The sequence below is a fragment of the Tubulanus polymorphus genome, chromosome 12, assembly GCF_964204645.1.
Source record: "Tubulanus polymorphus chromosome 12, tnTubPoly1.2, whole genome shotgun sequence".
NCBI classification, from domain to species: Eukaryota; Metazoa; Nemertea; class Palaeonemertea; order Tubulaniformes; family Tubulanidae; genus Tubulanus; species Tubulanus polymorphus.
The window spans coordinates 818,378-845,809 of NC_134036.1; the positions used below are offsets into that span (position 1 = coordinate 818,378).

Here is a 27,432-nt window from a genome sequence, read left to right on the forward strand (position 1 = left end):
GGAACTGAACGAATCCAATCACAAATAAGAGTAATTTATTGATTGAAAAACAAATACACTTTATTGTTCAATGACAATTAAAGAGATTTATTGACCACGCAAACATTACAAAGTTTTCACTAAATCAGTACGTCAAAAGCGAAAGTTCGGTGAAAGGTTTTAGTGGAAATTTCTTTTCTTTCAATGAATTTTGCATCAAAGATGTAAGTTGTTAAAAAGATGGTGCCTTTATTTTAAAGAAAAATTAGTTTTCCGACCAAGCAACTTTGATTTTTCCAGTAACTATTATTTCTTTGTGTGCGCACTAACTAACTCATCCATGAATTTATCTAAATCGTCTATGAGATATTTTGAAAATTCTTCATAGGAAAGTTGTTGATCGTTATCGGTATCGTACGAACTGATGATATTTATGGCGTCTTCACTGTCTGCACCTACAACACCACACGCAGCGAGATACGGCTCTATTTCATCCACAGTTATATGACCACTGTTATCCGTGTCAACAAGATCGAAAAGGGTCTTCCAATTTTTTTTTATCCGCGGTCTAAATCAATAGAGAAAAATATACACCGAGTGGTTATATTAAGTTGTCAGTTCCACCGACCAGTTCCACAGTTGTGTGGGTATAATTTGACTTAGGACCCAGTTCCACCATTTGTGTGGCTTTAATTTGACTCTGAACCCAGTTCCACAGTTGTGTGAGTTTAACTTGTCTGTTAATCCAGTTCCACAGTTGTGTGGGTTTAATTGTATTTTAGATATTAAAAGTTTGTAGATAATTTAAGCTATACTTACAAGAAGAAGAATTTGAACAGTTTTTGCAGGGTGATCGTGTCAGTTGTGCCACCATCCGCTGTCTTGAATAGTATCTAATTACAAAATAAAAATCGTTTGTTATAACTTGTATGACTCTCCCTCTCCCTCTCCGTCTCCTGGCTCTCCGTCCCCCCCTCTCCCTCCCTCCCTCCCTCCTCCTCCCCTTGTTAGTATTACTTCAATCATTTTCTCACTCATTCCATCCATTTTCTTGATCTCCTCCTTATCCAGAGTGCCGTCTCTATCCTTATCGAGATGTACGAATGTTCTGAACGCTTTTCCCAGGTCGTCCGATACGTCGGTTATTTGATACTTTTTACAAACTTCCTTAAACATATCTAACAACGTATTAGAGTCGGCCATATTGAAGCTGTTGATTGAAGTCGAGATCTCACACGTGAAAAACTGAAAATTGTAGTACGAGGTAAATCAATGCAAATGCCTCTAAAACCATAGAGCTCGAATATAGCCATTTTCGAAAACTAAGAGATTAGTTACATTTTTGGACTCAATTCTATGAGCTATTTTCAAAACCGTTGATTTCAAAAGCACCCGGGAGCCTCAATCACTTCTATGGTCTTTAGACACTAAGAAATTTCTACCGTTTTCAAAGTCGTATCAATATCTAAGACCTCTCCTGGCCCTGTGAAACGTCACTGCTCTCTTAGTTTTGAAAACGGCTCATATAATTAAATCTAAACATCGCACTAAAGCTGAGTTTTTTTTTGGAAAATGGCTCATAGACTTGAGTCTACGTTTCTCGCTTGATTTCAATCATTTCAAATCAGAGTAAAAAAAAAAAAACGTTGAGTTTGTTTTTACGCTTACCTGCGGAAAGTTAGTCCTTCTGAACGGTTGTCAGCGACAAAACTGACCGTGACGCCAAAGGGCAGGGCTCTTTTTATGTAAGTGCATAGGGCGAAACGAGCGAACAGCCCTGGACAGGCCTATCCCTCGCAGAAACATGACTGTACGCGGTCGACGTATTACACGTACGCATATGCGCCGCGCGGTGCTTGTCGCAAAATTGAAGTAAATAAAAAATCCAGTATCTAGGCACCACCCGATTGTTTTGTGGCAACAAGTTAACAAGGTTCAAGGTTCGAGCGAACAGCCCTGGACAGGCCTACACGACCATACCCGCATTCGACTTGTACATAACTCATACATGTCTGTTCACTGATGTATTACATAATCAGTAATAATGGACAGTGATCTGCACAAAAAAACGAAAACAAAAATCTAATTTCAACAGTTGCTGCAAGGACCCAGGAATTACCTGACGTTTTTTTTTTACCAATAAATAAGATAAAGATTCCACAGACAAAATATTTTGTTAATTTTCATTGTCGCAATTCAGCCAATTCTTTGAAAAAAAAAAGATGAACTCCTGAATTTAGATTAGAACTGCATTCATTGATAAGCAATCAAATCGAAGCAATCAAATAAAAGCGGTTAACCTTCCTTTAGATGAGATACACCAGGGCAGGGTTTTTGGTTCAGTCCATTCTGCTTTAGATGAGATAAGTTTTTCTACACACCAGGGCAGGGTTTTTGATTCAGTCCGCCAGACAACTTTCATTTGGGCAATTGTTCTTATGATTTCAATCGATTGCTTCTTGATCCATCTTTTCCTCTTTATTGCAGCAAGCTAGTTTCGACGATCAAATTGATGAAACGAAAGGAAACGTCTTGAAATTGTGCCAGCCTATAAATCTGCTTTGTATATAGACTTTATAATATTATAATATTTAGTAATAATTGTTAACTGTTTATAACTGACTTGGGGAAACATCTCATATCTGCATTTCATTCCTTGTATTTGTTTGTTTATTGTGAAATAAATTATATTGTAGTATCTATATTTCTCAACTCTATTTGAAAGATATAAGGGTAAAAAAAATTGATACCTTGTTTCTCCGCTCTTTAGTTTAAATGTTGACCCGGCCGGCCGCCTATCTACCCTATACATTACTTTTTTAAAAATCGTGATCAATTTTACCATAACAGACCCGGCCGCTATAGAAATGAACTGTTTATGAATTTTATCATATTTTACAAAAATGACCCGGCCGCTGCGGAGAAACAAGGTATCATTTTTGTTTAGCCTAAGCTAATTAAGCTACCTGTTAAAACACCACGGTGTATCTCTTGTAGTTAATGGTATTTATAATTCAGGAACTCTTTTCTGTCAACGATTGTAAGTTTGTTAAATGCAACCGGTGAATTAATTCAATACGAGTAGAAATGGTTGACTAATTTAATCTTTCATTTTTTATCCCTGTACTATCTGCCACAGTAAGATAATGGAAACTATAATACGTTACACAAATTAAAATCATTCAAAAGGAAAGAAATGAGTTTGCCAGACGCAAAATATACTTTTGAAATACATGTAATTTGATCACGATAGGTAAAACACAATATCCGTGTTGACGCGATGAGGAGAGAATCCCACAATGATAATAAAAAGTCCGTCTTTGCTTTAACTGTTGTTATAAATAGAAATTAGATTTCTTTGCGAGTATTTAACCGTCCAGACCCGGATCTATAATGCAGGGCTTTCTTTTAACGTTTCGACTATATCCTAATAGTCATCTTCAGGAATATTATTCCTGAAGATGACTATTAGGATATAGTCGAAACGTTGGAATAAACTACTATCTCGAAGTTTCATTTTCGGACTTTTTATTATCATTGTGGGATTCTCTCCTCACATGTAATTTGAATATGTTAATTGAACGAATAACAACCGATCAAAGTTTAAAAGAAAGCCCTGCATTATAGATCCGGGTCTGGACGGTTAAATAATCGCGAAGAAACCTAATTTCTATTTATAACAACAGTTAAAGCAAAGACGATACGATACTGCTCTGACGGATAGAGAATCGAAAAGAAACGTATTTTATCCTGCGCATGCGCTGTGAGGAGATCATACCGCGGCAGAGCGATGACCTTTGAACTGAACGAATCCAATCACTGATAAAGAGTAATTTATTGATTGCAAAACAAATACATTTTATTGTTCAATCACAATTAAGAAGATTTATTGACCAAGCAAATATACTCCCGATTCATACTTGAACAAGTTTTATTAAATTAGCAAAAGCAAAATAGAAAATTCGGTGCTAAAGGTTTTAGTAGAAATTTATTTTCTTTCAATGAGTTTGCCGAGTTTTCTGCATCAAAGATGAACGTTGGTTAAAAAGAGGGTCGATGACCGCCTAAACAAGAAAGTTTTAAAGTTTTCTCACTAAGCAACTGATTTTAATTTTCAGCAATGAACGTTAGTTCTCTATTTAAGGCTGCAGGAACTAAATCATTCATTAATCTATCAAAATCATCTTCGAGAAATTCTGAAAATTCTTCAAAGGAAAGTTTTTTATCGTTATTGTAATCGTAGTTTCTGATGACACCCATGGCGTCTTCAGTCTCTGCACCTACAAAACCACACGCGACGAGGTACGTCTCCATTTCATCTGCCTCTATATAACCACTGTTATTTGTGTCAAGCGCATTGAAAAGCGTCTTCCAGTATTGTTTGATATTCGGTCTAAATCAATGGAAAAAATATAAAATGATTTTACTTTGAACCCATTTCACTTGTGCGGGCCGAGTTTGACTTTGCACCCAGTTCCACAGTTGTCTTGGTTTGATTTGTCTCTAAATCCAGTTCCACAGTTGTGTGGGTTTAATTTGACTCTGAACCCACTTCCACAGTTGTGTGGGTTCTATTTGACTCTGGATCCAGTTCCACAGTTGTGTGGGTTCTATTTGACTCTGGATCCAGTTCCACAGTTGTGTGGGTACTATTTGACTCTGGATCCAGTTCCACAGTTGTGTGGGTTCAATGTGACTCTGGATCCAGTGCCACAGTTGTGTGGGTTCTATTTGACTCTGGATCCAGTTCCACAGTTGTGTGGGTTCTATTTGACTCTGGATCCAGTTCCACAGTTGTGTGGGTTCTATTTGACTATGGATCCAGTTCCACAGTTGTGTGGGTTCTATTTGACTCTGGATCCAGTTCCACAGTTGTGTGGGTTCTATTTGACTCTGGATCCAGTTCCACAGTTGTGTGGGTTCTATTTGACTATGGATCCAGTTCCACAGTTGTGTGGGTTCTATTTGACTATGGATCCAGTTCCACAGTTGTGTGGGTTCTATTTGACTCTGAATCCAGTTCCACAGTTGTGTAGATTTAATCGTATTTTAGATTTTCAAAGTTTGTAGATAATTTAAGTTATACTTACAAGAAGATGAATTTGAATAATTCTTGCAGAGTGATCGTTTCAGTTGTGTCACCATCTGCTTTCGTGAATATTTCCTAATTACAAAATACAGATTATTTATTAAATTTCGTATCTCCGTCACCCTCTCCGTATCCCCCCTCTTCCTCTCCGTATCCCCCTCTGGCCCTCTCCTTCTCCCTCTGGCCCTCTCCCTCTGGCCCTCTCCCTCTCCCTTTGGCCCTCTCCCTCTCCCTCTGGCCCTCTCCCTCTCCCTCTGGCCCTCTCCCTCTGGCCCTCTCCCTCTCCCTCTGGCCCTCTCCCTCTGGCCCTCTCCCTCTGGCCCTCTCCCTCTGGCCCTCTCCCTCTGGCCCTCTCCCTCTGGTCCTCTCCCTCTGGCCCTCTCCCTCTGGCCCTCTCCCTCTGGCCCTCTCCCTCTGGCCCTCTCCCTCTCCCTCTCCCTCTGGCCCTCTCCCTCTGGCCCTCTGGCCCTCTGGCCCTCTCCCTCTCCCTCTCCCTCTCCCTCTCCCTCTCCCTCTCCCTCTCCCTCTCCCTCTCCCTCTCCCTCTCCCTCTCCCTCTCCCTCTCCTTAGTATTACCTTGTTGGTTTTCTCACCCAACTTTAACGACTCGATCTCCTCCTTATCCAGAGTGCCGTCTCCATTCTTATCCGTAGATACGAATGTATTAAACGCTGATCTCAGGTTGCTCGATACTTCGGTTATTTGATACTTTTTACAAACTTTCTCTAACATATCTAACATCGTCTTAGAGTCGGCCATATTGAAGCTGTTGATTGAAGTTGAGATCTCACAGCACGTCAAAGACTGAAAATTGTAGTACGAGGTGAATCAATGCAAATGCCTCTAAAGCCATAGAGCTCGAATATAGCCATTTTCAAACACTAAGAGACTAGTGACGTTTATACTCAATTCTATGAGCCTATTTAAAAAAACTGAGAGACTAGTGACGTTTATATTCTATGAGCCAATTTCAAAAAACTAAGAGAATAGTGACGTTTAGACTCAATTCTATGAGACATTTTCAAAAAACTAAGAGAATAGTGACGTTTAGACTCAATACTATGAGACATTTTCAAAAAACTAAGAGAATAGTGACGTTTAGACTCAATTCTATGAGCCAATTTCGAAACCTAAGAGAGTAGTTACGTTTCTAGACTCAATTCTATGAGCTATTTTCAAAACATTTGATTTCAAAAGCACCCGGGAGCCTCAATCACTTCTATGGTCTTTAGACTCTAAGAAATTTCCACCGTTTTCAAAGTCGTATCAATATCTAAGAGCTCTCCTGGCACTGCTCTCTTAGTTTTGAAAACGGCTCGTAGTCTAAACGCTCTTTGTTTTTCTGAAAATGGCTTGTAGAATCTAAACATCGCGCTAAAGCTTCTTAGTTTTTTTTTAGAAAAATGGCTCATAGACTTGAGTCTACGTTTCTCGCTTGATTTCAATCATTTCAAATCAGAGTTTAAAAAAAGTTGAGTTTGTTTTACGCTTACCTGCGGAAAGTTAGTCCTTCTGAACGGTTGTCAACGACAGAACTGACCGAGACGCCAAAGGGCAGGGCTCTTTTTATGTAAGTGCATAGGGCGAAACGAGCGAACAGCCCTGGACAGGCCTATCCCTCAGAAACACGACCATACCCGCATTCGACTATATAACTCATACATGTCTGTTCACTGATGTATTACATATTCAGTAATAATGGACAGTGATCTGCAAATTAAACAACAAACAAAAAGAAAATAAAGATCTAATTTCAACAGTTGCTGCAAAGACCCAGGAATCACAAATGTGGTAGACTGGCGTTTTTTACTCTTTCAATAAAATAAAGATTCGACAATATTGATGAAATATTTTGTTTATTTTCATCGGCCTCGAAATTCAGACCAGTTTCGCAAAAAAAGATTAACACCTGAATTTAGATTTAGATTAGAACTACATTCATTGATAAGCAATCAACTCGATTTGATAAGTTTTACCTTCAAATCATTAAACCATTTTAGTGACATTGGACGCAGTGATAATAGAACTTCATTTATATGGTTACAAAATCGAAACTGTTAAAATTGAAAAGAGATATTTTAACAAGATTTGTTTTTTTATTTCATTGCATTCAGTCCCCAAACATAATTTCAATAATTCTCGTCACAACATCGACAGCCAACATTACAAAGTTTGGTCCAATTCTACAACAATGCAGATATTCCATGCGGTTGGGAACTAGTTAGCAATATTTTATTGGACATAAAGTAAAACTATTAGGTCTATACATACTCGTAAACGTCAAGATTAACAGTCGATTTGAAAGGACGAGACTTCTTACTTAAAACTGTATAATAGACTCCGCTCAAGTGGGACCTTTGACTAAACCCTGATAATCGATCTTAAACGGAATATTCGAGTTATTTGTTATATATTTCTCATATAGAGTGTCACAAAAAATACTTCAACATTCAAATATAAGAGTTGATGGGATCTGACTAATTAAGCGCAGGATCCAGTTCCACAGTTGCGAGTTAGAGTTAATTGGCTGTATGAAAACCAGTATATTTTCAATGAGTTAACACTGAGTCAAATCTTAACTCACAACTGTGGAACTGGGCCTAGCATTACATGGGAATCAATCTGACTCGCCGAGTTAGATATGATAGATATTTCAAAAATATTTCAACCAACTGACTCGAGAGCAGTATATACACGTGTTAGTTCAGTGTTCCGAAACCTGACCTGTAAAGTCAACTTTTTATTCAGGGTTTTATTTCATGGGGTTCCCGCGAGTTATCGACCTGTTAAGTTAATTTGATTTAATGTTTAATTTGATTTAGGTTTTTTCCCAAGTAGTAAATTAATCTATCATCGGTTAACTATTCGATGTCGCAATTTACCGACGATTCTGCACCTTTAAAACCTACGCAATTGAATAGCAATATACGATATTCTATCAGACATTGATTTACATAGGATATTAACATTAATTTATACATCAACAGCTGGTAGTAATTATAATATAATCGACATACGCCGTTCCATTCTGCCCATATATGTCCATAAACATTGTGATCATCCAACCGTTTATGAATTGAAATAGTACATCGGCCATAATATACAAGCTTAAACAGGCTATACATATTTTGCATGTTCAAGCAATATAAAGTGTCGCAGAAAGTTCACCAACGTTCACAATTAACAGATCATTCGATAAATACCCCTCGCAGAATTACGGTCAGAATTCGTTGTCGTTAAAATGGCGGCTAATATCACGGAAATTATGAGCAGACTGTCCGAACAATACCAGATACCAATAGATACCAACGAAGACATCAAATCCGGTTTACGTGTTTTTAGTCAACGGGATACGAACTTCGACGATAGCCTAGACGAGCAAGAGGTGAAAGAGTTCCACTTACCAAAGTATATGGCTGAGGTAAGTAAATCTTGATTGGTTAGAATGCCCCGAATTCAAAACTGGAATCATTCTAACACAGGACGCGTTAGAACACGTTTGATAATTCGTTTCAAAGTCCATGGTTAGAGTATAACGCTGATATCCTATTGTTACGCTTCTAACGCTTGGTTTGTTTAAGACGTGCATCTAGAAAAACAAAGGACAATAATTTCCTTTGATGTTTTAAACTCAACAGATTCAATAGTAAAATTTTCACTCACGAATCAACGAGAGTTCAATATAAAAAAGAGAATTAGTGAAAAACAAAGTGAACCTAAACATTAGTATCGCTCTTCAAGTTTACCAATTAACAGCAATGTTCTTGTAATATATGTTTTATCGAAATATTTGTTTAGTTTATACCGTCTTTATTCGTAATCATTGAATTCTATTTTTTCTGCAGAAACTATTCGTCTCCGAATCCGGCGAAAAATGCAAAACTATAACAGTGAAACAGTTTATCAAACGCATGTTTTTGTAAGTTGCTTTTAATCTTAATAAGTAAAATTCATATCATTATGAGAAATCTACAATATCGATTTAAAAAAACTGTTATCGGTTTTTTTTCTACATAGGTTTTGGGTGGAATCATTTCACACATCTTCAGAGTTTATTTGAAAAATGAAAAATCAGATTTGAAATTTATTTAATTTGATATTGTTGGTATTCATCAAGACTGTTTATAGTCTCAACTATTTACAACAACTATCAACTATTCAAAAGTATTGTACTGTATTGACTTGCAACCAAAGCGACCATGAGAACATCGATAGCCCAGGAGCCAGGTGCACAGTCGTGACTTATGTCCAAAAGTGGTCTCAAATCTTCAGACTGGGTCCAGTTTCACGAAAAATCTTAAGCCTATTTGAATTGTTGTCCTCAGTGAAAACATGAAGTAACCAATGGCAATTACACCAAAAATTTGAGTTTTACTTTTTCGTGAACCCGGACCCTGGTCTTAAATTGTTAGGTTGGCTTTAGAACTAAGTTGGTCTTAGACTGGTCTTAAGTCTAAGCCATGACTATGCAACCGGCCCCAGGTTCTTTATCAGGAAAACTTCGCCCGGCCGAATCTAGGGATCCCAATGCAAGGAAATGAACGTCACCCTTCTCAAATATAGCGTGCCAGTATAGGGAGGTTAGGTTCAAATCTGTAACAATTCTTTTCTTGTAAATATTTTCAGCCGGAATATAAGCCAGTATTGGCAGGTAGTTTTCGATAAAATAGACACAGACGGCGACAAGTTTCTCGACCAAACGGAGGTTGAAACATTTCTCACAGCGGTCGGCATTGCCAAATTGGGAGATACAGAAGCGGCGCTCAAAGTACTGAACGGATATGACGCCAACAAAGACGGGAAACTGAGCTTTAAAGAATTCGTGACGTATTTAAATGCGAACCTGGACGAATCGATTGACGCGATCGTTGAGGCGGAAAAATCTGCAAAGAAACAAAGTTAATAAATAGGTGTAAACAGAAAATGAAATATTAGAATTTTACTACTAAGTTCTTTTAGCAAAATGATGAGAAAAACGAATATATTTACGCGTATTTTAAACATATACCCTTAACCTGTCGGGCATCATTCATTATTTCGACCTAGAAACCCTGACTACACCAGGGCTCGAACCCATGAACTTTGCATGCATAAACGAGACCTTTCATCGGGCGGCTTTAACCACCAACAACCGCATATCACAAATTCTATTGTATTAACGGTAAACGTTGTTCGTAACATTGTCGTATATTTTTCGTGAAGAGAATAAATCATATTTGAACTGTTATGAATTTGTGTGGTTTGGTGTAAATTCTTGACTAGGATTATATGTGAGCTCTTGGACGAGAACACTGGAAGAAAAGACAGACTATAACTCTATAGGGGTCATTTTATTGCTATTCTTGCACAAGTTGTCTACAGTTTACGTCTATCGTAGCCTGATTTAGTTGTCCCGGATCTATCGCACACCCGTACATCGGCTGACAGTCAAATAACGTGCGGAATAACGGACATTTTACCGGCAGTAGTGCAAGGGCGTAGGAACAAATCCTACACGTTGGTAGTTATTCGGTTCTTCGACTGTTATAAAGGAGCCAGTTCCTCGGTTCTCTGTTAAGATTTGACTCTTGAGTTAACCTTTTGAAAATGTACTGCTCTAGCTCACAACTGTGGAACTGGATCCTGGTGACACTGGGGCGACTAGATTCAACACTCGGGCCATATCATGGACACAGTCCCCTCATAGTGGCATTTTTACGTACCTTAACTCCATCTATCGGCGAGAGAAGCGTGAATGAGGGCACAATTGGGGTTAACGTAGTTTTTTGAAGACTGGTCATGTACCGTGAACACACAGTATGGACCAGTCCACTGACCACAGTCCTCAACATAACAAGTTCTGCACCAGAACTATACGAATAACGTTTGGCCCACTATGATGAGTCGGCAAATCACCTAGTTCTGGTCCCAATTGTCGTTGGTTAAATCGGGGCTGAATGCAAACCACGATGCACAGCCGTATAAATGGCGGCCAGAGCCCGGATACGCAGTGCGGGTATATCTCGACAGCTCAACAAACTACTTCAATCACCGTCCACTATATAAAGCCGTTGAAATAGTCGCATGCTCATGTTTTGTGAACGTCTCCGCGGACCGGTTGGTTGGAATGTTGAATTGAAAAAGAGGTAGGTTGCAAGATAATAAAAAAACCACTTGGTGAAAATGGTAAACTGACAATTTTATGAGTAGCTATAAGCAAAACTTAACGAATAAACATTGCAAAATCAATCATATTTATTCACAAACAACAATTATACAAAATATGCCGGGTGACTGAGTGCTCGAAGTAACGTAAGTTCCTCGAACACGTGGACTGTATTTCAAAAACAGTCCGTTCACATTGGACGTAAAAACTATAGACTACCCGTGGTCCTACTACCATGGCCTCTTCAAGACGTAAGAGTACATGGCCCCGCACTAAAATCGGAAATTAACCTACTTTTTTTCTACTAATTCGTCGATGTAATTACAAAATTTTGTTTTGAGATATTCTGAAAATTCTTTAAAGGAAAGTTTATTATCGTTATCGGTATCGTAGGATTTGATGGTATTCATAGCGTCTTCACTCTCTGCACCTAAAACACCACACAATGTGAGATACGTCTCCATTTCATCTGTCTCTATATAGCCACTCTTATCTTTGTCCACTAGATCGAAAAGCCTCTTCCAATATTCTTCGACCTTCGGTCTAAATTAATAGACAAATATAAATGGCGTCAAATTTTCATTGATAAAAATATGAATCATCCTGCGCGATTTGACTGTTGATCTAGTTAGAGTTGTGCGGGTCTGATTTGACTCTGAACCAGTTGTGTAGGTCTGTCTGAGCATGTTTGTTATGATAAGAGTTTGTAGATAGTTTCAGCTATACTTACAAGAGGATATGCTTCAACAGTTTTTGCAGTGAAACAGTTTCACTTATTTCACCATCCTCTGTCGTACATATTTCCTAATTATAAAATGCAGATCATTTATTAATCGTTTCTTTCCCTCTGTCCCTCTCCCTCTGTCCCTCTGTCCCTCTCCCTCTCCCTCTCCCTCTCCCTCTCCCTCTCCCTCTCCCTCTCCCTCTCCCTCTCCCTCTCCCTCTCCCTCTCCCTCTCCCTCTCCCTCTCCCTCTCCCTCTCCCTCTGGCCCTCTCCCTCTGGCCCTCTCCCTCTCCCTCTCCCTCTCCCTCTCCCTCTCCCTCTCCCTCTCCCTCTCCCTCTCAACCGCCCTCTCCCTCTCAACCGCCCTCTCCCTCTCAACCGCCCTCTCAACCGCCCTCTCCCTCTCAACCGCCCTCTCCCTCTCCCTCTCAACCGCCCTCTCCCTCGCCCTTTCTTCAGTGTTACCTTCATGGTTTCTTCACTCAACCCTAACGTCTCGATTTCTTTCTTGTCCAGTGTATTGTTGAAATCCTCATCCGCAAATGATATTTTCTTCCATGTTTCATCCACATTCTTTGGTAATTCGCTAAATTGATATTTTTTACAAACATAGTAAGCTAACGAATCCAACGTTATGTGAACATCGGCCATGTTGTAACTGTTGAATCGTTGAAATCACAAACACACACACACGTAAAAACTAAAAAATACGACAAAAATAAATGGAATAAGATACCAAAATAAATGATAGCCCAAGATCCGGTCACGCAGTTATGTTTTAAAATTCGATTCTGCAGTGTTGAAATTGATTTTCTTTAAGCTATTGAAATACATGGAGCAATAAACTATATTTCAATATTCTAGTCCAGGGCCGTGTCTGTGTTCGGTTGTCTTCCTCGGAGAAATAGTTTGAAGTAGTTGTATTTCCAAATATCATCGACAAAAACTAAACGCGACCCCTGTTATATAGTTTTTCTCTAGACTAAAATTAAAAAAAACGTTGGAGCCAATTCCCGGGTGGACAGATGAAAACCTCGATATTTTGATCCGAAATCTTAATTAAGCAAATGGATAAAGCAATATTTTGTCTAACTTTAAGTTTAAAGTTTATCGTTACAAATCAATCGAAGTGATCGAAAACATGGTTTTTTTCTAATTCTTAAAATATGGATTGAGCCTGTTATTTTTTTGATCGGTAGATTTTGTTTTGTTTTGATTTGCTATCGAAGTATATAATTGGATATTAACGCTATTTACGTGGTACATACCTCTCGGGGATCTAGAGTCCTTCCAGCTCCTTACGCGAATGGTTGTCAACGACAGAACTGACCGAGACGCCAACGGGCTCTATTAATATAAGTGCATAGGGCGAAACGGAACAGCCCTGGACAGGCCTATCCCTCGCAGAAACATGACTGTACGCGGTCGACGTATTACACGTACGCATATGCGCCGCGCGGTGCTTGTCGCAAAATTGAAGTAAATAAAAAATCCAGTATCTAGGCACCACCCGATTGTTTTGTGGCAACAAGTTAACAAGGTTCAAGGTTTTCTCTTTATAGAATCAAACTCTCGTAAATCGGCCGGCTAGTGTCTCGGAATCGTCACATTATTGGAGTTATCTTAAGACACTTTAGAAAATCTTGAATTATTTGTTTTATTACATTTTGTTACATAAATTTTCAGCATTTTTGGTTACTCTGTCTCTGCCTACGTCCGACTCTTATTCTAGGCCATTTAGAGCGAAGAGCATTCGAGATTAATCGTCACGTTTGCACGGCTGCTCTGTTGAACTGAATCTTCATTCATGAACATGTAGACCGGAAATAAATCGGAGTTACGCATGCGCAACAAAGCACCGACCTGGTGTGAAAAAAAATTCGCAGACTGGGTCTGGGACAGTTGGACTAGGTCCGGGACAGTGAGACTGTGTCCGGGATGGTGAGACTGGAACCAAAACGACTGTAAAAGTGCAGGGATCTCCAGTTTTTGTATTGTTGTAGGCATTTAAAGTAGGCATAAGTGAAAATCCTCTAATTCTTAAAATTATAAAAACAATCAATTCAATTCATAATACAAAAAAAAACAACTTCATCATTTTATTTGTCCATATATTTTATTTTCAATTTGGATTTCAAAGCTGTTTTCGAGATTGGAGATAATCCCCCTAAACCATTTGTTGATTATTACGTATTGACTAAAGACCATCCGATGGTCCTTTTCCTACGGCTGGAACTAATTCGTCGATGCGATTACAAAAATCTGTTTTGAGATATTCCGAAAATTCTTTAAAGGAAAATTTCTTATCGTTATCGGAATCAAAGGATTTGATGGTATTCATAGCTTTTTCACTCTCTGCACCTAAAACACCACACAATGTGAGATACGTCTCCATTTCATCTGTCTCTATATAGCCACTTCTATCTTTGTCCACTAGATCGAAAAGCCTCTCCCAATGTTCTTCGGCCTTCGGTCTAAATTAATAGACAAATATAAACGGCGTCAAATTTTCATTGATAAAAATATGAATCATCTTGTGCGATTTGACTGTGGATCTAGTTAGAGTTGTGCGGGTCTGATTTGACTCTGAACCAGTTGTGTAGGTCTGTCTGAGCATGTTTGTTATGATAAGAGTTTGTAGATAGTTTCAGCTATACTTACAAGAGGATATGCTTCAACAGTTTTCGCAGTGGAACAGTTTCACTTATTTCACCATCCTCTGTCGTACATATTTCCTAATTATAAATTGCAGATCATTTATTAATCGTTTCTTTCCCTCTGTCCCTCTCCCTCTGTCCATCTGTCCCTCTCCCTCTCCCTCTCCCTCTGTCCCTCTCTCCCTCTCCCTCTCCCTCTCCCTCTCCCTCTCCCTCTCCCTCTCCCTCTCCCTCTCCCTCTCCCTCTCCCCTCCCCTCCCCCTCCCCCTCCCCCTCCCCCTCTCCCTCTCCCTCTCCCTCTCCCTCTCCCTCTCCCTCTCCCTCTCCCTCTCCCTCTCCCTCTCCCTCTCCCTCTCCCTCTCCTCTCCCTCTCCCTCTCCCTCTCCCTCTCCCTCTCCCTCTCCCTCTCCCTCTCCTCTCCCTCTCCCTCTCCCTCTCCCTCTCCCTCTCCCTCTCCCTCTCCCTCTCCCTCTCCCTCTCCTCTCCTCTCCCTCTCCCTCTCCCTCTCCCTCTCCCTCTCCCTCTCCCTCTCCCTCTCCCTCTCCCTCTCCCTCGCCCTCGCCTCTCCCTCTCCTCTCCCTCTCCCTCTCCCTCTCCCTCTCCCTCTCCCTCTCCCTCTCCCTCGCCCTCGCCCTCTCCCTCTCCCTCTCCCTCTCCCTCTCCCTCTCCCTCTCCCTCTCCCTCTCCCTCTCCCTCTCCCTCTCCCTCTCCCTCTCCCTCTCCCTCTCCCTCGCCCTCTCCCTCGCCCTTTCTTCAGTATTACCTTCATGATTTCTTCACTCAACTTTAACTCCTCGATTTCTTTTTTGTCCAGTGTGTTGTTTCCATCAAGATCCGCATATGATATATTGCACATCGCTTCATACAGATTCTTTGGTAAGTGGCTAAATTGATAGTGTTTACGAACATATTCAGCTAACTTATACAACGTTCTGTGAACATCGGCCATGTTGTAACTGTTGAATCGTTGAAATCACAAACACACACACACGTAAAAACTAAAAAATACGACAAAAATAAATGGAATAAGATACCAAAATAAATGATAGCCCAAGATCCGGTCACGCAGTTATGTTTTAAAATTCGATTCTGCAGTGTTGAAATTGATTTTCTTTAAGCTATTGAAATACATGGAGCAATTAACTATATTTCAATATTCTAGTCCAGGGCCGTGTCTGTGTTCGGTTGTCTTCCTCGGAGAAATAGTTTGAAGTAGTTGCATTCACAAATATGATCGACAAAACTAACCGCGACCCCCGTTATATAGTTTTTCTCTAGACTAAAATTAACAAAAACGTTGGAGCCAATTCCCGGATGGACAGATGAAAACCGACCGGGATCAGCCTCGATATTTTGATCCGAAATCTTAATTAAGCAAATGGATAAAGCAATATTTTGTCTAACTTTAAGTTTAAAGTTTATCGTTACAATCAATCGAAGTGATCGAAAACATAGTTTTTTTCTAATTCTTAAAATATGGATTGAGCCTGTTATTTTTTGATCGGTAGATTTTGTTTTGTTTTGATTTGCTATCGAAGTATATAATTGGATATTAACGCTATTTACGTGGTACATACCTCTCGGGGATCTAGAGTCCGTCCAGCTCCTTACGCGAATGGTTGTCAACGACAGAACTGACCGAGACGCCAACGGGCTCTATTAATATAAGTGCATAGGGCGAAACGGAACAGCCCTGGACAGGCCTATCCCTCGCAGAAACATGACTGTACGCGGTCGACGTATTACACGTACGCATATGCGCCGCGCGGTGCTTGTCGCAAAATTGAAGTAAATAAAAAATCCAGTATCTAGGCACCACCCGATTGTTTTGTGGCAACAAGTTAACAAGGTTCAAGGTTTTCTCTTTATAGAATCAAACTCTCGTAAATCGGCCGGCTAGTGTCTCGGAATCGTCACATTATTGGAGTTATCTTAAGACACTTTAGAAAATCTTGAATTATTTGTTTTATTACATTTTGTTACATAAATTTGCAGCATTTTTGGTTACTCTGTCTCTGCCTACGTCCGACTCTTATTCTAGGCCATTTAGAGCGAAGAGCATTCGAGATAAATCGTCACGTTTGCACGGCTGCTCTGTTGAACTGAATCTTCATTCATGAACATGTAGACCGGAAATAAATCGGAGTTACGCATGCGCAACAAAGCACCGACCTGGTGTGAAAAAAAATTCGCAGACTGGGTCTGGGACAGTTGGACTAGGTCCGGGACAGTGAGACTGGGTCCAGGGCAAAGGGACCATGTCCGGGACAGTGAGACTGGGTCTGGGACAGTGGGACTAGGTCCGGGACTAGGTCCGGGGCAGTAAGACTGGGTCCGGGATGGTGAGACTGGAACCAAAACGACTGTAAAAGTGCAGGGATCTCCAGTTTTTGTATTGTTGTAGGCATTTAAAGTAGGCATAAGTGAAAACCCTCTAATTCTTAAAATTATCAAAACAATCAATTCAATTCATAATACAAAAAAAAACAACTTCATCATTTTATTTGTCCATATATTTTATTTTCAATTTGGATTTCGAAGCTGTTTTCGAGATTGGAGATAATCCCCCTAAACCATTTGTTGATTATTACATATTGACTAAAGACCATCCGATGGTCCTTTTCCTACGGCTGGAACTAATTCGTCGATGCGATTACAAAAATCTGTTTTGAGATATTCCGAAAATTCTTTAAAGGAAAATTTCATATCGTTATCGGAATCAAAGGATTTGATGGTATTCATAGCTTTTTCACTCTCTGCACCTAAAACACCACACAATGCGAGATACGTCTCCATTTCATCTGTCTCTATATAGCCACTTCTATCTTTGTCCACTATATTGAAAAGCCTCTCCCAATGTTCTTCGGCCTTCGGTCTAAATTAATAGACAAATATAAATGGCGTCATATTTTGATTGATAAATATATGAATCATCTTGTGCGATTTGACTGTTGATCTAGTTAGAGTTGTGCGGGTCTGATTTGACTCTGAACCAGTTGTGTAGGTCTGTCTGAGCATGTTTGTTATGATAAGAGTTTGTAGATAGTTTCAGCTATACTTACAAGAGGATATGCTTCAACAGTTTTCGCAGTGGAACAGTTTCACTTATTTCACCATCCTCTGTCGTACATATTTCCTAATTATAAATTGCAGATCATTTATTAATCGTATCTCTCCCTCTCCCTCTCCCTCTCCCTCTCCCTCTCCCTCTCCCTCTCCCTCTCCCTCTCCCTCTCCCTCTCCCTCTCCCTCTCCCTCTCCCTCTCCCTCTCCCTCTCCCTCTCCCTCTCCCTCTCCCTCTCCCTCTCCCTCTCCCTCTCCCTCTCCCTCTCCCTCTCCCTCTCCCTCTCCCTCTCCCTCTCCCTCTCCCTCTCCCTCTCCCTCTCCCTCTCCCTCTCCCTCTCCCTCTCCCTCTCCCTCTCCCTCTCCCTCTCCCTCTCCCTCTCCCTCTCCCTCTCCCTCGCCCTCGCCCTCTCCCTCGCCCTCTCCCTCGCCCTCGCCCTCTCCCTCGCCCTCTCCCTCGCCCTCTCCCTCTCCCTCGCCCTTTCTTCAGTATTACCTTCATGATTTCTTCACTCAACTTTAACTCCTCGATTTCTTTTTTGTCCAGTGTGTTGTTTCCATCAAGATCCGCATATGATATATTGCTCATCGCTTCATACAGATTCTTTGGTAATTCGCTAAATTGATAGTGATTACGAACATATTCAGCTAACTTATACAACGTTATGCGAACATCGGCCATGTTGTAACTGTTGAATCGTTGAAATCACAAACACACACACACGTAAAAACTAAAAAATACGACAAAAATAAATGGAATAAGATACCAAAATAAATGATAGCCCAAGATCCGGTCACGCAGTTATGTTTTAAAATTCGATTCTGCAGTGTTGAAATTGATTTTCTTTAAGCTATTGAAATACATGGAGCAATAAACTATATTTCAATATTCTAGTCCAGGGCCGTGTCTGTGTTCGGTTGTTTTCCTCGGAGAAATAGTTTGAAGTAGTTGCATTTCCAAATATCATCGACAAAAACTAACCGCGACCCCCGTTATATAGTTTTTCTCTAGACTAAAATTAACAAAAACGTTGGAGCCAATTCCCGGATGGACAGATGAAAACCGACCGGGATCAGTCTCGATATTTTGATCCGAAATCTTAACGAAAGGTTTCAATACATAATTAAACAAATGGATAAAGCAATATTTTGTCTAACTTTAAGTTTAAAGTTTATCGTTACAAATCAATCGAAGTGATCGAAAACATGGTTTTTTTCTAATTCTTAAAATATGGATTGAGCCTGTTATTTTTTTGATCGGTAGATTTTGTTTTGTTTTGATTTGCTATCGAAGTATATAATGGGATATTAACGCTATTTACGTGGTACATACCTCTCGGGGATCTAAAGTCCTTCCAGCTCCTTACGCGAATGGTTGTCAACGACAGAACTGACCGAGACGCCAACGGGCTCTATTAATATAAGTGCATAGGGCAAAACGAGCGAACAGCCCTGGACAGGCCTATCCCTCAGAAACATGACCATACCCGCCCCCATTCGACGTGGTCGACGAACCGGTATGTATATGCGCGGGGCTTGTCGCAAAATCACCCGATTGTTTTGTGGTAACAAGTTAACAAGGTTCAAGGTGTTCTCTTTATAAAATCAAACTCTCGTAAATTGGCCGGCTAGTATCTCGGATTTCATTGGAATTATCTTAAGACGCTTTTATTCAAGACACTTTTGAAAATCGGCTTTGAGGAGGTTTCAGAGACTTTTCGATTTTCTTATCATCCATCAAAATCTAATAACACATTCGTCAAATTCAATGAAATGAGCGGATCTGGCATGTACGGCGGCAACGCCAGGCAAAGCTATAGTTCAACTCCCCAATCAGCTTTCTTACAAAAATAAAGATCGCCCAATAAAACTATATCTTAAAAGAATAATATTCAATATAAATGAATTGCTATTTGAATTGTTCCACTGCTGTTTGAAATCTTTAAGAACTTTTCTCACCGAGAATCCGGTGCGCACCGGCAGATTTCGGCAAATAGTTCGTCCTCTGAGCTGGTAACAAGTGCCTGGCAGGCGAGTAAACCGATAGTTTACGTATTTTACCGCCTACGTTATACATAGCGGCAGCACCTGACGGTTTGAAACTGAACTCACTCAACTGGCGCGACTTATCTGGGTCATAAAATTCGGAAAATGCATGAATAATTTTTAGAAAAATAACTTCGATTCATCGTTTTTATTTGTATATAAAGACGTTAAAAATGACTTATACCGCAATCAAGTTCAAAATTCGGATATCATTTCAGAATGATCGGGATTCGAACCCGCTCGTTCGTTGGCGAGGGACGCCATTTTGTGAATCGCTTAGCGTGCTGCAGATCTGGACCCGTTTTACGCAGCGCTTCATTGACTCTAATTTGACGTCGAAGTAAGTCTGAAACCGGTTCCAAACTGTCGATACCGCGAGGTGAAATTAATCGGGAATATTTTGATGCATCTATTGTGCGGGTTTCGGCTCGAACTTCAGAAGAAATTCGATGTTTTTAAGGCGCAGAATTCGAGGCGACGCCTCGCGGCCATTTTCGTTTCTTTGTCGAGTTAAAATGGCGTCGCTTGTTGTCTATTTTCCCTTTGTTCGACTTTAAACCCGTTTTATTTCTGATATTTCTAGGTTTGGATAGCCAATTTTTCAAATCATGGCAGCTAATGGAGGTAAGTAATGAAAAATTGATTGTTTTTACATCAGTTTGGAATTTTGTTTTGTCCGATTTGAACAAATTTAAACCGTGCTCTAAATTTCCCCCTCACCTCAGACCTCAGTTATTATGAAAATTGATGATTAAACCATTGCTATTAGTACTCTGCTTGAAATAACCTTCATGAAGTGTCCCAAAAATGAAATTCTAATTATTTCTGTAATTAATTTGATTTAATATTTTCCTCTTTTATTCCCGATAAACAGAAGAGAAAACTGAGACCAACAATGGAGAAGGCGGTGTTGCCGCGGAAACTGAGACCGTCGAAGTAAAAACGGAAACGGAAACTACCGAGCCGGTGGAGAGAACCGAGGCCCACGCTAAACTTCTCGAATACGGAATCATTGATTCCGTCGCCAACGAACTGGACGAGATTTATAAAACCGGTAAATATAGTTAACCGAACTGGTACCGACTTATCTCACCAGGTGGCGAGGACGTCTTATTGTGTTCGTCTAAATGTTACTGAAACGAGGTTTATATAAGATTGAATTATAATAGGGAATTTTTGTAGTAATTGAAGTCAGTAACATAGGTAACATGGCTTAGTTTTAGGACCAGTCTAAGATAAGTTCTTAAGCCCAGTGTTTTCAATAAGAGCCAGGTCCCAGACCCGTCTGTTGTTTGTTTACTTCAAACAAGCTTTTGTTTCAGGGACTGTGACATATTATGGGACCCTCCTATTTTTCAAAGGGACCTGGCTTGTTAATTTCTTATTGAAAACACTGAAAGCCTACCTTCAGATATAAGACAGCTCTTAATCTTGAGTAGAGACTCGTCGATGAAACCTACTCGAAGAATTAAATCCTCACTTGCCATTAAGTTAATGTCCTACTGTTCCCCGTAGTGACAGCTGGTAAAACTTCATCTACCGCGGTTAACCCAGATGCGTGTCTGCTGACTTGTCAACTGAGGTCTACTAGATGACTGAATCCTCACTTGCCACAGTCATCATGTCAATTACATATATAGAGTTAATGTTTCGCTTTAAGGTTTAATGCAACACGAAGATTTAGACCAGCGCGCGCTCGACGCGTTGAAAGAATGCAACGAAGAGAAAGGTCTCGCCGTTTTAGACCAGTTTAAGAAGAGCGATCTGTTCCACGTCGGCAACAAGAGCGCTTACCTGTGCGGAGTGATGAAAGCTTACCGGATGAAGGCTCATATGCCGAGCACCGAGCGCAAGGGACCCGATGAGACTAAACTGAACGTGAGTATCAATTACTGTTGATTAGAATTTGGGCACTAGCTATAAATTTGAAAATATTAAGATATTCGTTTGCAGTCGTGACTTAGGTCCAAAAGTGGTCTTAAGTTGTAGTAAGATTGGCCGTAGAACTCAATCGGTCTTAAGTCTTAGCCATGGTTGTGCAACTGGCCCCTGGTGACAAAATGTTAAAAGGAAATTTCTTACTAATCCCAGTGATGATGGCTCCAAAATTGATAATCGGTCTCATGATATAAGTGTGAATAACTGTATGGATAATTTGGGTAATACGGTAGACTGCTCACTAGCTATAAATTCATGATATATAGGAATATATGTTTGAAGCTCAGAACATCGTCCGGTAACCGAAGTGTTAAAAAGAAATTAGAAAAAAATAATCCCTGTGATGATGGCTCCGAAATCTGTTATTGGCCTCTTTCTACGGAATTTTATTGAAACACTAATTTATTTAGTCTTCTATTAGAAAATTCTGGAACGTATGTTACTGCGGGTCTTACTGTTAATCACTGATTAATGTGAACATTTTCTTTCATATTCCATTCTATTGAAAAAAATTTGATTTGTAACCGATAGCACATTTAAGAGGTTGACAGTCTCGATAGATGTTTGATACTCTGTTTTATTATCGCATGCCTAGTGACAAAATGTTAAAAAGATATTTCTTACTATTCCCCAGTGATAATGGCTCGAAACTTTATTATGGGCCTCACGAGATTGCAGAGTCTACTGTTTTAACCGCAGGACCATGTTAATTTCTTTCTACAGAATACTAATTTACTTTGTCTTCTATTAGGAAATTCTCGAACGCACCGGGTATAAATTGGACATAACGACCGGTCAGAGAAAGTACGGGCCGCCGCCGGGTTGCGAGGAAAGCGCCAGTCCGGGCTGCGCCGGTCACGAGGTATTCTGCGGTAAGATACCGCGCGATCTGTTCGAAGACGAGTTGATTCCGTTGTTTGAGAAATGCGGTAAAATCTGGGATCTGCGTCTGATGTTGGATCACACTACCGGACTGAATCGCGGATTCTGTTTTGTGACGTATTGCGATAAAGAGGGCGCTCAAGAGGCTGTCAAACAGGTCGGTCGCGGATAATTGTTTTAATTAGTAATTAACTTTTAACCCTTGCAGTGTGTCTACACCGCAGTGCGGTGTATGAATCAGTAATGGATTTTGCTAGTACATCGCACAGCGGTGTATTGATATAATTAGTAATTATCCTCTTTAAAAATGGCAGCACGTGTCAAACAAATTGAGATACTAGTAACTAACGATACACCGCATCGTGGTGTAGACGCACTATAGTGGTATTCCCGTTTTTCAAAACACTAGGGTGGAATTTTTCAAAAGTTTCAAATTATCTTCAGCACTATAGGGTATTAATTAGCCAGCACTGAAAGGGTTAATTTAATCGCAGATGTGAGATACTTTGCCTGGTTCAGAACAGGGGCCTTAGTCTTTAAGAGTTCCCTGATCTCTAATAGAGATTCTGGATAGATTCTATTCCTGCAGTGAAAATCAGGAAATTATTATTATTATTACTATTATTATTTATGCATAATATAAAGCTCGCGGATTAGAAAATGTTGAGTATTCAAAAAGTTGATGTTTAATCGATTTTCTCTTACAGTTGGATAACCACGAAATAAAGAAAGGTCACGCGATCAAGGTCAACTTGTCGGTGGCCAACACGCGTCTTTATATCGGTAACATTCCGAAAGACAAAGAGAAGGAAGAGATTCTGGAAGAGTTCAAGAAATTAGTCGGTAAGTTGCTCGAGGAATTCGAAGCGACAGTTGTTTCAAATGTGGTCAAAATAACAATAGCGATAATGACAATTAATTTGTTTATAAATGGCTGTGCATATCATCTGGGTCCTTAAAGTTTAAAGTTTGGGAAAGTGGTAAATTTTTTTCAAGGACTTGGAAAGCGATGCTGGTTCTTCCTTCATGTCTATTGAAAAGAAAGAAAATCAGAAAATGGTCTCCATAAAGATTTTCCTTCAATTTTGAATTAAACCTAAATTTGTCTCGCTACAAGTTTGATCACAAATTTTATGAAAACGCTTTTTTCATGGTGTTGATATTTGGCGCTAAGTTGTAACTACTTAGAATTGTGGCCTAATTTATACAATCTGTGGATGAAAAATGAAATTGGGACATTCTTAAGAACCCTGAGAAATTAAAACAGGTTGCAATTATGATAATCGCAATAAACTGTAAAAATATCTGAGTAGCTTAGCTGGATTTATCGCTATATAAAAGACGCATTGTTATTATTGAAAAACGAATGATGTCTTATCGATACGTTCGGTTGCTTATAGATGGCGTTACCGACGTCATTATCTATCCGTCGTCCGAGGACAAGAAGAAAAATCGCGGCTTCGCGTTCCTCGATTTCGACAATCACAAAAGCGCGTCGGCCGCCAAGAAGAAAATCACGTATCATCGTAAAGTGTGGAATTGCGACGTGACGGTCGACTGGGCCGATACTCAGGAGGAACCTGACGAGGAAACCATGGAGAAGGTACGTCTCAATGGATTTGGACTGGGTCCTTGCTCGATTTGAGTTGGTATTATTTTGCTCTGTTTTTAAAAAAAAATCTGGTAACACGCTTCATGTAGCCCCTTGCCTCCCGAAAAAAAAACTTAAAATCCCGTGATCCAACTTTAATGGTTCAAAAAGTCTCTATTTGGAGTTTTAGCCCTTGCCCCCCCTCAAATTCTGAAAATGTGTCTAATAAAATCAGTTTTATCACATATTTCTGAAGTGAAAGTTCTTTCTTCATCACGTTAATTTGTGAAGATTCAGAATTCCTGAATCAGTATTTGTTTGTGGCGTTGGTTCATGCAGTATTGCGTTGGATTACGGTTCGTTTTAATGGTAGTCTGTATTCGGCTATCCTTATCGTGTCAAATTTCTCGTGTCCCTGGCGCGTTCATCCAATTAATCTCATATTTTCTGTCTCGTAGGTGAAAGTATTGTATATAAAGAATCTATCGGCCGAGGTCACCGAGGAGATGTTGAAAGAGACGTTCTCCGAGTATGGCAAATTGGAACGCGTAAAAAAACTGAAAGATTGCGGCTTCGCTCATTTCGAGGAACGAGAGGACGCGTTGAAGGCAATGGAAGCGTTGAACGGCACGGTAAGCAGCGCCCCCTACAGGGAAAAATATACACCCATCGAGTCGGATCTCGTTTTGCTCGGTGAAGCTAGATCGAATTCATCGTATTATTGTTTCGTTCTTTCGTAGGAAATCGGCGCCAACAAAGTGGAAATCGCGCTGGCGAAACCGCAGGCGAAGGCGGCGCAACGTCGTAAGAAGATGAGGATGATGATGAACGCTCGTGGACGGTACGTTTTTTCTCGTCGCTATCCTCCTCGTTGTCTGCGTAAATATCGATGGATTAATTAGTAATTAGTGTATCGTAAACTGCAGGTATTACTGGTATGATTACTGCGACGATTACTATTTCTACGGACCACCACCGCCGCCACCTATGAGAGGACGTGGAGGACCTCGTGTAAGTATCGTCTTCGATCACTGATTCATATCCGATTTGTGACGATTGTCCGTGAACTCCTGCACGCTACTGCCATCTAGTGACAGTTTCCTGTGCTATTTCTAATGATGTAAATTGTTCTGTGATTCCTGTGGTGCCACTCTCTCCCGGGGGGACTATGACTGGTGCTGCCCCCTCACGATCAAAAATACAACTTCATTCTTTGAAAAAAAAACTAAGCTGGAAATTCTTAAAAGTTGCTGACCTGAAACCACTTCAATTTTGAGAAATTGGAAATTAGAAATTATTGTCTAGTTTGTACTTGTACATTAGACTGCCCCTAAATCCATACAGTTAGGCCGTGGATTTTTTACCCAATTTTGCGGTTACTGAGTCAAAAAAATTTCATTTATGAAAACCACCGAATTAGCTATCAACCGAGATAAACGGAACCGATTTAGGAGGAGTCTACTGTAATTAGGATATGAAAGTGATGCAGACGCTACCTCGATGTATGAAACTGCTGCCGGTGGCGCTGCTGCTGCTGTTGGTGGCGCGCGCGTCTGTAACGTTGATATATAGTTGTTATGTAATGTATGTGTTTCAGGGTCGAGGCGGACGCGGCGGCGGATACAATCAACGCGGTTACTGGCAACATCATCATCGTCCGTATAACAATTACTACTGGTGGTAGACGTGACGACGATCTATCGGGCGCCATCTGGTGACCGCCGCCAGCATTACTACCAACTACTATTACAACTATATATATATATATTTATGTATATATATAGTTGTACATAGCTCATATACATGTGTACAATGAATAGGAACGATAAATATATATATATATATTCGTATATATAATATAATTGATTTATTTTCAGCATGCACACATACATGATACTGACTGACTGATATTTATAATGAGGGTTTTATTTTAGACTACGGCGCCCCCTACAGCCCCCCGCCTCCCCCGCCCCACGAGAGAGACAATCTAAAATCTCGATTTCGTTGCGTCGAATCAGTTTTTTCGATCCGAATAATAATTTTGGCTTCGCGCGGCAAATTTGAATTTGAATCTAATTTTGTTGTTTCTCGTTATATCTCTGCAGGGCATGGGTCGTGGTGGACGGGGACTCGGCGGCGGAGGAGGAGGATTCCGAGGACGGCCGTTCCGCGGTGGCGCCACCGGTGGTAACGGAGGAGGAGGAGGTATGATGCGTCCGTGGGGCGGTAAACGTAAATTCGGCGGCGAACACGGAGGCGGTCCGCCGGCCGGTGGTAAACGAGGTAACTGGGGCGCGCACCCGATCGCTCAGCAACCGTTGCGAGGCGGGTTTAATAATTACTACGCGGGCTCGGGCGGCGGCGACGATCAGTGGTATCAGGACACGTACGGCGATAATTGGTGAGCCCGCCCGTAGAGGCCCGAACGCACCCGTAGAGACCCGTTACACTGCGTACAATGTATAGAATAGATAATATTCCATTTTAATTCCGCGTATTGTTGTCGTTAGAAACTTTACTAAAAGAAAAAACTGGCCGCTTGTCGGCAGACGGTTTTTAATACGTAATCTCTGTAAATACGTCGTCGTCATGCCGATATACAGTCATTGTTGTCGTCGTGGTCGGGTCGTCGACGTCCACCGATTAATGGCGTAATCGGTTGACGTCTCGTCCACCAGGCGGCGCTACTGTACGCACGCGCGTATGATTGTAAATAGTTTTCTCTCTTGGTTCGAACTTTATTATCAATTAACGCTTTAAATACTTTCGAGAGTTTCGTCGTAGAAAAATGTTTTAGAATTTTCGTCGTCGCGCGTCGTTAAGAATTATTCAACGATCGGTTTTCCCCTCTCGAAACCCGTATCGCGTCCCGTTGCTTACAGCCGGTCCCTATTTTTAATTCAACTCTCATTTTAATATCGTCAGTCAGTGTAAACGCGTTCGATAATTACACGATGATACACGAATATAATGAGCCCGGGTTCGGGTTAAGTTTCATGCGTTGTCCGTAGACGTGTGTGTGTGTGTGCTGCCTTGAGTACTGTTCTTGAAATGTACTTCTATTCTTCAATATAATTATATATCGTGTGTGTATATATATATATATATATATATATATATATATATATATATATATATATATATATATTTATTTATCGTAATCGACTTGCGACTTCGGTAAGAGAGCGGAGAGAGGGAGGGGAGATAAACTCTTCTGACTTTTCCTACTCTGCTGTAGTTCGTAGCGTCGCGAAATTCCGAAACTGTATAAAGCTATGTAATATATATATATATATATATATATATATATATATATAT

The 27,432-nt window shown here is 40.4% G+C and overlaps 6 protein-coding genes across 6 annotated transcripts; 2 read left to right on the top strand and 4 right to left on the bottom strand.

The window, feature by feature from the left end:
• Positions 1-34: 34 nt before the first annotated feature.
• LOC141914072 (16 kDa calcium-binding protein-like) lies at positions 35-1,834 on the bottom strand. Its single transcript, XM_074805349.1, has 4 exons — positions 1,648-1,834; positions 997-1,224; positions 799-872; positions 35-547 (listed from the first exon to the last, which is right to left on the bottom strand). Exons 2-4 carry the CDS (start codon positions 1,180-1,182, stop codon positions 286-288), a joined length of 522 nt encoding a protein of 173 aa, XP_074661450.1. The 5' UTR covers positions 1,183-1,224; positions 1,648-1,834; the 3' UTR covers positions 35-285.
• A 2,252-nt stretch (positions 1,835-4,086) lies between these two features.
• On the bottom strand, positions 4,087-5,855 carry LOC141914159 (calcium-binding protein SPEC 2C-like). Its single transcript, XM_074805425.1, has 3 exons — positions 5,645-5,855; positions 5,070-5,143; positions 4,087-4,372 (listed from the first exon to the last, which is right to left on the bottom strand). The coding sequence occupies exons 1-3, from the start codon at positions 5,825-5,827 to the stop codon at positions 4,087-4,089; spliced, it is 543 nt and encodes a 180-aa protein (XP_074661526.1). The 5' UTR covers positions 5,828-5,855.
• A 2,291-nt stretch (positions 5,856-8,146) lies between these two features.
• On the top strand, positions 8,147-10,042 carry LOC141914148 (uncharacterized). Its single transcript, XM_074805414.1, has 3 exons — positions 8,147-8,489; positions 8,914-8,987; positions 9,695-10,042. The coding sequence occupies exons 1-3, from the start codon at positions 8,310-8,312 to the stop codon at positions 9,969-9,971; spliced, it is 531 nt and encodes a 176-aa protein (XP_074661515.1). The 5' UTR covers positions 8,147-8,309; the 3' UTR covers positions 9,972-10,042.
• A 4,022-nt stretch (positions 10,043-14,064) lies between these two features.
• On the bottom strand, positions 14,065-16,329 carry LOC141914243 (16 kDa calcium-binding protein-like). The gene is made up of 4 exons (XM_074805511.1): positions 16,172-16,329; positions 15,358-15,592; positions 14,599-14,672; positions 14,065-14,411 (listed from the first exon to the last, which is right to left on the bottom strand). The coding sequence occupies exons 2-4, from the start codon at positions 15,541-15,543 to the stop codon at positions 14,135-14,137; spliced, it is 537 nt and encodes a 178-aa protein (XP_074661612.1). The 5' UTR covers positions 15,544-15,592; positions 16,172-16,329; the 3' UTR covers positions 14,065-14,134.
• Positions 16,330-17,192: 863 nt separating this feature from the next.
• Positions 17,193-19,067, bottom strand: LOC141914160 (16 kDa calcium-binding protein-like). Its single transcript, XM_074805426.1, has 4 exons — positions 18,991-19,067; positions 18,154-18,388; positions 17,657-17,730; positions 17,193-17,469 (listed from the first exon to the last, which is right to left on the bottom strand). The coding sequence occupies exons 2-4, from the start codon at positions 18,337-18,339 to the stop codon at positions 17,193-17,195; spliced, it is 537 nt and encodes a 178-aa protein (XP_074661527.1). The 5' UTR covers positions 18,340-18,388; positions 18,991-19,067.
• Positions 19,068-19,964: 897 nt separating this feature from the next.
• Positions 19,965-27,197, top strand: LOC141913962 (heterogeneous nuclear ribonucleoprotein Q-like). The gene is made up of 11 exons (XM_074805194.1): positions 19,965-20,043; positions 20,287-20,327; positions 20,578-20,757; positions 21,364-21,581; positions 22,393-22,680; positions 23,231-23,367; positions 23,916-24,126; positions 24,573-24,746; positions 24,855-24,955; positions 25,041-25,125; positions 26,220-27,197. Exons 2-11 carry the CDS (start codon positions 20,312-20,314, stop codon positions 26,517-26,519), a joined length of 1,710 nt encoding a protein of 569 aa, XP_074661295.1. The 5' UTR covers positions 19,965-20,043; positions 20,287-20,311; the 3' UTR covers positions 26,520-27,197.
• The last annotated feature ends 235 nt before the right edge of the window (positions 27,198-27,432 follow it).